This window comes from Nyctibius grandis, chromosome 27 (assembly GCF_013368605.1).
Source record: "Nyctibius grandis isolate bNycGra1 chromosome 27, bNycGra1.pri, whole genome shotgun sequence".
NCBI lineage: Eukaryota > Metazoa > Chordata > Aves > Nyctibiiformes > Nyctibiidae > Nyctibius > Nyctibius grandis.
This window is the reverse complement of record NC_090684.1, coordinates 1612724-1623919: the sequence shown is the minus strand read 5'-3', so window position 1 is coordinate 1623919 and position 11196 is coordinate 1612724. Positions and strand designations below refer to the sequence as shown.

The 11196-nt window shown below is 50.3% G+C and overlaps 1 protein-coding gene across 4 annotated transcripts in view; it reads right to left on the bottom strand.

Annotated features, from left to right (window-relative positions):
- Positions 1-5717: 5717 nt before the first annotated feature.
- Positions 5718-11196, bottom strand: part of PLXNA2 (plexin A2) — a 215217-nt gene continuing 209738 nt past the window's right edge. For all 4 annotated transcript variants that reach the window (XM_068419454.1, XM_068419456.1, XM_068419457.1 and 1 more), the window contains one exon: positions 5718-11011. In XM_068419454.1, coding sequence (XP_068275555.1) covers positions 10916-11011 — 96 coding nt within the window. In that variant the 3' untranslated portion in view covers positions 5718-10915. The remainder of the gene's footprint in view (positions 11012-11196) is intronic.

Here is an 11196-nt window from a genome sequence, read left to right as displayed (position 1 = left end):
GCTTTGAGCTGCAGGGTCGGTAATAAGGCAGTTGAATGTCTCCTTGACTTCTATGTCAGTGCTTTGCAGACAGGTCAGGGTAAATCTGTACATTTAACCCCCTTTTGAAGTGAGGAGGACACCCTCCTTTTCAGGGCTCGGCAGGGATGGGAAAACTCAATCCACTTCAGAAGATCTCAGGCACCCCACGCCTGAGATGCACAGTAGATGCTGTTGCTCAAGACTTGTCCTGCAGCTGAGCTGAGTTCACCAAAGGTAAGAGAGCTGCAGAGAAGTGACTCGTGTCTGTGTGACCATGGCCAGGAGCCACGGTGGAGGGCAGCAGCTCCAAAGACGGGGTGAAGGAGCCAGCAGTGAAATGCCTGCAAGCAGTGCCTGGGCGCAGGGCTACGTGCCAGGCTGGGCTGGCCCACAGCAGCTTAAGGCTCTCCAGGGACCTTCTTGCATTCTCCACCCACTAGGCCTGAATATATTTCTTGCTGCGGGTTATAAGAATTCACTCTTACACTCTAATTTAATGAGGTGTCTTAAATGTGGATTTAATAACAGCATTAAGGTAACGGTCACTGCATTCAAACGGGTGACTGCGAACAGCTTTCCTGAGCAGACAGCTCTGCTGCGTCCTTATTAATCCAAAAATCATATCCATATTAATCACCCCTCAGTTTATTACTCAACCCATATCCATTACTCCAGCCCATGCACTGGGGTATCAGCTTCCCCACTGGCCAGCTCCTCGCTGCTCCTCAGCACATGGAGAAAGAGATTCTGCCTTGTTTCAGAGGTGCATCCTTGGAGCGAGCTCCTTGCAGAGCCCTCCCCTCTTAACAGCTCCATATCAACAGCAGATTTATTTGTGTGTGTAAATGAGGTATTTGTTTGAGCCCTGCAGTTATGGCTTTCCCACAGCCTCGCCATGGCAGCACACGCCGAGCTCCTGCTCCGACAGGAGGGATGCTGCTCCTGTGCCAGGCAGGGAACTCGGCATCTCCAGAAGGTGATTTAGCTCAGCTGGGGTGACTTATCTTCTAGAAGCACGGATCTCTTTTATATATCTCTAGCAGGAGAGGTGAATCCCACCCATTAGCACGACAGGAGCTGCTGGGCAGGGCTGTTCTTTTGCTGCCAGCCTCCCAAGGCAGCCTCGCAGCCAGCGGAGCTTATAATGCTGCTGGAAGCATCGGGCCACCCTCCTGCTCCTACCTCTGCAGGCAAAAAAGGCCAGACCACGCACAGAGCGATCCTTTGAGTTCAATCCAAAGTGGATTTGAGCATTTCTAGTGCTTGATCTATTCGTCTGGTGTTTTTGTTCTGTGTGACTAGCCTTGAGCCACTTCCCCTCGTGGGCAGGGGGCTGGCACTCTGACCTGTGCTTGTCAAAGGCTAAAATGCTATTTGAGCACATATCAAATATGCATGAGGTCTGTGACCTAGTCTATAAACTCCTGTACAGCCTGAGGCAATGCCTTTGTGGCGAGCTCAGAGAGATTGCAGGTTCCCGCTGCAAAAATCAAATGAACGTCAAAAGAATGCTTAAAAACTCGTGCAAGAGCAACTCTCCCCCTGAGATCATCCCAACACTTCCCTTTGTGAAAGCTGAACACGGCAAAAAAAAGAACTTTTAAGCATTTGTATCTTCTCCTCAAAGCTCAGCCTAATGGAGTGCTCACAAAAGAGAAAAAGCTTTCTCCTCCCCGGGCAGGCGGCAGCGGCTGGAGCAGAATGACAATGGTGGCCACGCAGAGCCAGCCCTGGCCCGCGGCCCCGCGGCTCCCAGGCGCTGGCACGAAGGGTGTGTGGTTCAGAGCCAGCCCTGGCACCCAGTGGGGGCTCGGCTAACGAAGGTCTTAGTCCCCGGGCTTCTGCAGTGCCTTTCATCTGAGGCTCTCAACACAGAATTAAATCTCCCACCACCTGGTGGTCCCGGTACTGGGCTCTTCACTTTAGTCAGTCGCTGGCTGTCAGTGGCCCCTCGAAGGTGGGGAGCTGGAAGGGGTCTGCAGCCCCGGAGCAGACCCCCCTTCCCCTCCCCGAGGGGCTGCTGCCGCTGGGACCCGGCTCTGCGCACCCCGGGACGGAGCGGGATGCCTGGGCATTGCCAGGAGCACGGCACATCCCCACAGCTCTTGGTGAGCACAGCAAAGCACCCATGGAAAAGGAGAATTTTTTAATTATAATGATCATTGCTGATTTTGTTTTCAATGGGCTACAAAGCAGAACCCCCCATTTTGTGTTTCATACTGCCAGGAGAGCCTCCTGCTCCCCTCCCAGCCTGCTCCCGCACAGAGATGCTGTGAGATACACTCGAGGCGCTGAGGAAGGACCCATAAACAGCCTCATGTGGACCCGGTTATGGAGCTCTGAGATTTGCCTTGGAGTAAGTCTGGACGAGAGAAAAACAAAGAGAGGTTTACTAGGGAAAGAACGGGATCTATTTATAAACCCCCAAACGTTATTGCTGGTGTTATTACGCCGTAGCCAAGCCTATTTCCAGGAGCAATAAGGGCGAAATGGCAGTCATAAACCTCCAGTAATCAAATGTGAAAAGAACAGCCCAATTCATTAACACCCAGACAAGTTGATAGAGACATTCTTAGTTATCAAATATTACCACGGAGTTACTTTTTACCTGAGCTGTTGAAGCCTGGCCATCCTCCTTCCCTTTTCTTAAGACATTTTGCCATAGGGCAGCATTGAACATTTGTAATTAGATCCTTCACTGGAGTTAATTACGAAGCGACAATAAAGCCTGAGTGGTTTCCATTTTCATAAGTATTATTTTGAACGAAAAACAAATCCTTTGCTTTCGCATCGATGTTTGTAATTTCAAGTTTAACATGAACCCTGGGGTATACTCTTGATATAAATAGATATAGACACATTCATGTATTACGCTGTGCATCTATTTTATATTGTGTTATAATACTTTCACATTATTTTATATCCACTTGTCTGCACAAACATATCTATAGACTGGAGCAGATGCAAGATGTCTCTTCTGGAAGATCTCTAAATTAATTAGCTACTTTGCCTCCCGTTGATGTCACATCAGTAGCCCCCACTAGCAACATCAATACTTTGCAGGGTCCAGCTTGACCCGGCACCTGGGGAAACGTGCCACGATGGTGGAGGTCCTGAGCGTCCCTCCAAAGCAATTCTGGATTAGGGAGGAGGGGTTTTAACATGGGTACTAGGGATGGGCTCCATTTTAAGCAATGAAGTGTCCAATGAACACTTGAGCTAAATTTCCATTACAGATGAGTTAGCCACTTAAATATACCAAGACCACGCACGCTTACTGGAACAAAACCCAAGAGATTTTTGTGGTTATCATTGACAATTTAAAACGACTGTCTGATTACATACAATTATATGTCACCCTCTAGCTAAGCATTCACAGAGGAGAAAAGATGCTGGAATTTAAACAGGTCAAAATTAATGCCACGATTGTACTTGATAATTGAAAGTGTCACCTCCATTAGCTCGCCCTGATAACCAGGCTTGAAAAGTCCAAAATCCTTTCCACTATTTACAGAGAGATGGTGATTAGTAAGCAAGAGGGCAACCCCATAGACTGAGAAGGGGAAATAAAACTGGCCTAGGGGCTGCAGAGGGGGAGCACAAGCAAAGCTGAAATGGGGGATGGAGGATAAACTCAGAGCTGGTTTGCTGCTGTTTCAGAGAGAAAAACTGAGCTGAAAACCCCAGCTCCGTGCTGTAACCGCAGCCTTTCTGAGCTGGGACCCACAACTGCACCCAAGGAAGGTCCAAACCTGCTGTTTCAGTGATGCTTCCAAAGCGTCTCCTTGTGGCTCTTCACTCTTCTGCACTGGACGTGGAAAATGACAGAGGGATTTAAGCCATCTGCATTTTATATAACCTTTATTAAGCATCACTTGACCTTGTCAGTGCCTATAAAGCCCTGTGAAGTGCATGCCAGATAAAATGTAATTTTTAATTGACTATACTTATTATATTAAATACACTAACAAGGGGCAGATGAATACAAATGACCCCGTGGTCAATGCTGTCGATTCACGTTGAAATTTCTTTTGCCTTTGCTGAGCTGAAGGAGTCAATAACCACTCAAAGGTCACTCATGGAGTGGAATCGCCTCCTGCCAGCAGCCGTCCTGCCTCCAGCGTTCGGCCACGAGCCCTTCAGCACAGAGATCACCATCTCCCGAGGTGCCCTGTAAAATACCACACCCGCCTCCTCCAGCCTTTGGGAAAGCTCTGGGAACCTCAGTTCAGTTCATATTTTATTTTTGGTATGAATTCAGACTAACCCAAGGCACAAGTAAAAAACAATCATCTCCTCTTTCATTCCCTAACTCCACAAATCATGTAAAAATTCCCTCAATATTGGGTTGTCACACCCCGGTTCAGCCCTGGAATGGTTACAGGACCACCAGCATCAGAGCCAAGAGAGCTCATGGGACTGATCTGCTGAGGTTAAAATCCACTGGTTTAAAGTGGGAGACAGCAGGATGAGGCCCAGCAGCCTCCCTAAGGTTCGTGTCAAGCTTTGCTCTCAATTTGAGGAAAATAAGATAAAATGACCTGCCTGAGGAGCAGACTGCGCACTGACATGATGTATTTGCATTAGCTTCAAACAGGAGCAGCTCCCCAGCACCCTATTAGCACTGCACTAAAACAAGCAGACTCAGTGTCAAACGTCTGTATAAAAACTACATCTTGGGGCAGCACTGAACTCCCTGCTGTGATCCCCAGTGTGCCAAGCCTTCCCCTTCTGGGTTAGATTTATCCTTTTTAGTACCTAATTTAGAAAGAAAAAAAGCGAAGATCCTTCAGAAAAATGCAGTAAGACCTCTTGTTCCAGATCCCCGTGTTTCCTTTTTAATGCTTCCTTAAGGGTCTCCATTTTTCTGTCACTTATCATCATCCAGAGTAATTTTGGGCTGTTAGAGAAAGTTCATTGCTGTAATTGCAACCATATTGGTCATTAAAGTTGACAGACAGCTGCTGAAGAAGTCACTTGCTGATTCCTACTCCTCGGCAGATGCCTCTCAGCGTTCGCTAAATGTGAGCTTGAATTTATGAAACGGAAGCAAACGCATTTTACCTTAAGAACTGATAATTTCAAGGAAGGGAAAACACAAAAAAGCTCATCCAGGCCTTTTGTTTGCAAACAGCGTTTGCCTGCTCCTTCCCTAACGAGAGTGGAAGTGGTGGCTACTCCCCGCAGTCCCTGTGTCTGCCTGCAAGGAGAGATGCTCCTCGGCGAGACAGCTCAGCCCTTCGGCCCCTTTTCCGAGATGATGACCCAGCACATCTCACGGGACAGTTCTGAGCTCGAGGCCGTTTAGCAACGATGCCAAACCGCTCCACAGAAGGCTCCAGAAGAGCAGAGATGGCAAAGCCTCGCCTGCCCCGCTCCGTGGGAACGGCAGCCGTGGAGCAGCATCGCTCAGTCCCACGGAGCCTCCCTGCATCTACCGCACTTTGCTTTTCATTTACTGCTGGAAAAAAATTTCCTTGCTGCAAAAAAAGTTGGTTTCCAAAGGCTGGAGGCCAGGGGCAACCCCAGACCCCCGTTATCTGGTTATTTCCAGATTTCCAGTTACTCATTTATTGCTGGTGTGATTCAGTAAGTAAATATTTCTCACCAGTATACTCAGCTTATACAACAAATGCCACACACCACATGTTAGAAAATAAGGACCCACTCAGGAGAGCTTTTTTTTAACCAGTAAACTTTATTTATATATAACAACAGTACAAAGTGAGTCCTTGGCTTGCAAAATAGGAGTGTTTCATATTTACAATAGGTACACAATAATATATTAGAATAATAACAAAACCCCCTTTTTTTCCTTGGAACATTTTTAAATACTTAAACTTTCTTACATTTTTTTTTTCCACGACACTTGTAAAAACAACAAAAAACAGACAATCATCTTAAAAAAAAATATAATACAGAACTCCAGTGTGTCAAGTATAATGGGGAGGGGAGGAGCCAGAGAAGGATACGGTGGAATGGGTACGGGTAAAAATCAATTCATTATTCCTGCCAATACATAAATCCCCTAAAACTGGCTGTGTTCATTTTAAGGAGGGGGGCAGAAGAAATCAGAACCTGTTCCGCGGCCGATACCTCTACATTCTGCGACACGTCTGGGGACTCCAGCAGCTTTAGTACCTGCACATTCCCTCCCCCTCGCTGCTTCCCACCGCGTCCCGTAACGGCCCCCACGGTGCCACCAACACAGCGACGCTCGGCAATGAGAGAAGGACATTTTATCTTCTGAAGCCATGAACTAACGCGGCACAACCAGCCCCTTTCTGCTGCCCCGTCCGTGAGACAGGAACATCAGATGGAGAAGCTGTTGCACAAACGTTCAGGGCTGCTCAGCTCAGCGGATCCCGAACGGCCCCTCCTGCGCAGCGCACGCTGGCATCTTCTACTCCGATTATTTCCCCACCAAATGTCTAATTAAAAAAAAAAAAAAGCATCCTGTCCACGTGGGTGCTGGGTGGCCTCGTAGCTGTCACCCGTGCTTTGCCTTCAGCCTCTGCCCCGCTGCTCTCGGTGGCCTGGGAGGAGGCTGGGGCGATGCAGGAGGTTTCACCGAAGACACACGCACTCAACAGACGGGGCTGCTCACCCACCTCCACCGAGTACGCAACTATGTACAGCGTTGCAGCTCCCTGCGTTACTGGCTTGCGGGTTATGGTACGAATGCAATTCTGGAATCAGGTGGCTGAAGCTTTGTGGCATTTTAATGCATCTTTGATGTCAGTTATTTATCCTTCTCTGAACATTTTTTCTTCTCTCCAGGGTACAGTCACTCGTGAGCTTCCCCTGATGTCCCAGCTTATTCAAGTCAGTCTATTTTAATTTCATTTAGTTCGGCGAGCCGAGTCCCCGTGACAGGTGAGCTCTGACAGCACTGGGGAAACTGCATGGAGAAGAGCCAGCGACAGGCGGGCGCGTGGCTGGGCCGCTGCCAGGGAACCGGCTCGAGGCACAGGCTTGGACAGGAGCATCGCGGGGACCGCGCCGGAGCCGCTCTGCCCTTTGCCAACCTGCTGCCCCGGGGACAGGGCGAGGGCAGCGGGCAGGTCGGTGCTGCTCATCCCCGCTGGCTGCTTGGGACTTCTGGAAGTAAGACCTTGTTTGTAGGTTGTGCCCACCTACAGACAAGGAGGGAAGCGCTCCGGCCCTTTCCACGCAGACTTAAACGACTTGCACCGAGGCGCTCAGAGCCAGCAGCGTGCAGGAAAGCAACCCCAGAGCTTCAAGCCCTCTTGCTTTTGTCCTCCACACACCCACCCGAATTGTTTCCTACATTATGACATTTTTGGTGAAGTCCAGTTGAAGGTAGGACAGAGAACTCGTGTGGGGACGGGCCGTTAGGATTTTAAGACAGTGTGTTGAAGGCACTGCTGTGATGAAGGTCTCTGTTGCCACCACATTGAGCAGCTGCACTCGCCATCCCCACTGTGTCACAGCACTGAGACCCTGTGGGAAGGCACCGCCGTCCAGCACGGCCACGTTCAACCTCCTTCGGGGATAAACCTTCCAACAGACCTCCCCCACGCGCGCTGCCGGGGATGCTGCTCACCAGCAGCGAGCCCGTGGCAGCGGTTTTGTTTCTCAGCGCTGGTTCCCACGGTGGGTTTTCACACAGCTGCGGACTGGCCCATGCTGGGTCCCTCCGGGGCTCCAGCGCTTTGGCCGTGCTGATCTCTCCTGCCTCCCTTCAAACATAAATTCATCCTTTATGGCGAAGCGTGGACCACTTGGCGTCCACCTTCTCTGTACTTTGGTGGGCTGCAGCGTTGTGGTACTCCACAGCGGGGCTCACGCGGAGACAAGCCTGCCTGTAAGTGAGGCTCCTGTATATGGGTTTTTAATAAAGGCTTTCAAGGTGGAGAAGCGTTTGATTAGCACCTTGCTCCCCCTCGGAGTGGGTGCTTTGATAGCTCATGAGCAGAAGATTAAATGGAATTATTCAAGCGGTGACACCAGGCAGAGAGATTCCGGAGAATGACGTCTCCCACTTTGATGTCGAAATACCTGAAACGGAGTGAACTGGGGAATCAAAACACCAACCGGCCTGGCAGGAGGAAGGGGGCAGCGAGAGGGATGTGAAATCGTTTCATCTAAGGCAAAGTCACTGCCCCCTCCTGACCAAACCCCGAGTCCAGTTTGCTGCGAGTGCGAAGAAAATGCCATTTTGAGATCTGAGGCTTCCTCCTCCCAAAGGAGCAACGGAAAAGTCGGGCACAAACAGGGCAAGAGATTACAAGCGCTTTGCCCTAAGGGGATATGCTGCTTCATTCCATATAATTGCCTGTAAAGCTCCATAATTCATGCCAACCACCACCAGCAGACACTTGGCAGATCACTCACAGGCCACCCCTTCCAGGCAGCGCCGTGCTGCTCCCTACGCCGGCCTCCTAACGCCTTCTCAGATGATGGAAGAGGAGATGTTTCTGCTGCTTCCCTCAGAAGTCGGTCAGAAGTGTAATAGCTTACTGGGTTGCAGAGTGCTCCTGCTGCTTTCCCTTTCCTCCTCTCCTCAGCTTCCTTCCACAGCACAGAAAATAAACTCAGTTGTCCCCTTCTCTCCTCAGGGCTCTGGTGTATTCACAGAATACAGACCCTGTATTTAGCCACCTTGGACACATTGGATTCTTTTAATCCTTGGCTCACAAACGAATCCCTCTGGGCTCTGCAATCACTTCTCTTTTCCCCCCTCATCTTCACCTTCCAGGATAATCCCAGTTTATGGTTCCCCAGGCTCCTGCTGAGGAGGGGGGAGAGGCTGCCAAGGGGCAAACCAGCCGAGCAGGGCTGGCAGCCCATCGTACCACACACGGAGCACCTCGAGCCAGGAGACCTCCCGCGTCCCACCGCTCCTGCCGCCTGCCCGGGGGGAAACGGGCACCCAAAACACACCTGGAAAAGAGCCCGGTCACTGGCACAGCTGGAATCACTGTGGGGTCACTGCGGCACCCACCCCAGCACTGCCCGGCAAAGCCCTGCCAGAGAACCCAGGGGATGGTTGGGGACTGAGAAAACACTGGGGAAGGACAGAATGTTTGCTTATGGGGTGCTCCTGGCCAGAGGGTGGACAGCAGAGGACACTGGCTGCAAACCGAGGTCCCAGTCGGGCACGGCACTGCCCGGGCAGGGCTGAGCAGATGCCAGGAGCTGTTGTGCTGCCACTGCCGAGCTCGTGCAGCCAATCCTTGTATTTCCATTAGACCTCACCATCCTGTCCTCCCCGCTGCAGCCTGCACACTTATCAATATTCATTACAGAGAGAAATATTTACAGCGTTCCTTCCCCTCCTGGCACTCTACAAAGGGACACACATAAGCTTTGGTGTCTTTGAAAGAAATAACACTCACAAACACTTGCCTGTCACTGGCCACAAGAACACAAGCTGTCGGGGCCAGCGAGGGACCGAGCATCACAACGAGACGCCAACACAGAGACAAGACAGCAGCGCTCGCTGGCCCGGGGAGATCTGGTTGAGGTTTCCCCTTGCCTAGAGCAAAGATTTCTTTCCCCTCCCCAGCGGAGATACAAGTCCTGTGCCTGGCCCCGGGCGACACCGCGAATGCTGGCAGAGAAACTCGGAGGGAGCCTGTGCTGACCGCCTCTGCAAGTCAAACAGAAAAGCAATAAATATCTCATCTCACTGCGTCGAGCCTTTTCAAGTATCGCTCACTGTAAACATCGAGGGGCTGTTGGGTTTTACTGCAAGAAATGAGAGGCGGCTGCCAGAAACCACCACCAAAACCCAGCCAAGGAGGCTCCGTCCCAGCCCTGCCCGACGGGGAGAGGGCAGCAACCGCTTCTGCTCAAATTGTACCTGCAGAAACCAGCAACGCGCCAACCACGGCTGGGCACAACCACGGCGACACCACAGCCCAGGGTACCACCAGATCACCCACCACGGCCACACCACAGCCCAGGGTACCACCAGATCACCCACCACAGCCACACCACCGCCCAGGGTACCACCGGATCACCCACCACGGCCACACCACAGCCCAGGATGCTGCCAGATCACCTGGGCAGCACCAGTGCCCAGCAAGGTGGAATGGGGGTGGAAAAGGGGAAAGCATTTAAAATCAAATTTTTCCTTGTTCAACAGCAAATGGGATTTAAAAAAAATATATATATATTGACACTATATAAATACATCGATAAAGCTGGATTTCAAGACAGGTTGGATTATCTGATGGTTTTGCAATTCAGGTAAAGTTCCTTCTAGTGCCTATAACTTACTGAGCCACTGAACTATTTTCTGGCTAAACTGCTATTTTACTTGTGTAAAACGGTGTGGTGCAAACTTGTGCTCATATCAATTTTTTATATGATCCCAAAAAGATGATTTCGGTTTTCCAGACTTTCCAATCGGTGTAAGAGTCCGTTCGCAGAACGCTGAGCCGCATCCTCGGGAGTCTCTCGAGGACAGGATTCAGAGCTGGACCTTGTTGCCAGGATTCTCTCTGTGGCCTCTGTGGTTTTTGCTCTATTTATTTTTTTTTTTTTCTTCTTTCTTTTTTTTTTTTAAAAAAAACCCTTTAAATAAAGTTTTATTTTCTAATATACATCAAACAATTTTCATGCAAAGCAGCAGTCATGGAGACATCCAGACTTTCCAGGTTCCTTCTTTCCGTGTATGCTTGAAAAAAATGATCCATCTTGATTTGAGTTGGATTGAGATGCTTTTGCTTTTCCTCTTCCTGCCTTTTCAAACCAGATCCTATATGGTTTTGAACACAGGCAGTCCCTGGGCCAGTCTCTGCTCCCTCCAGAAGAGCCTCGGTATTGACGTGTCCAGCACCTTTCTTGCTTGTTCTCCCTCTTCCTCCCCGAGCGTCCGTGCAATCCTCCGCCCTCTGCCGTCCCTCAGCACCGCAGCCGTTCTTCAGCTCTCAATAGACATGGCACCAATAAGTTGCTCTACTTTGTACGCCAGCCGCTGCCTACGCGCCTGTTCATCCTGCTCCAGAGCCCCGATGAGCTGGTGCAGAAAAAATAAAAAAGGGAGAAAAAAAAAGAGAGAGAAATCAGTGTGCGAGAGGGGGTGGCAGAGGTGGGCGGGCAGCGAGACGTGAGCAACTTGAAACGTGGGTGAAACTTAAATACCGAGTGGTATTAAAGTGCTGCCACGCCGCAGCCCCGCTCCTTGGTTTGTCACACCGCTCA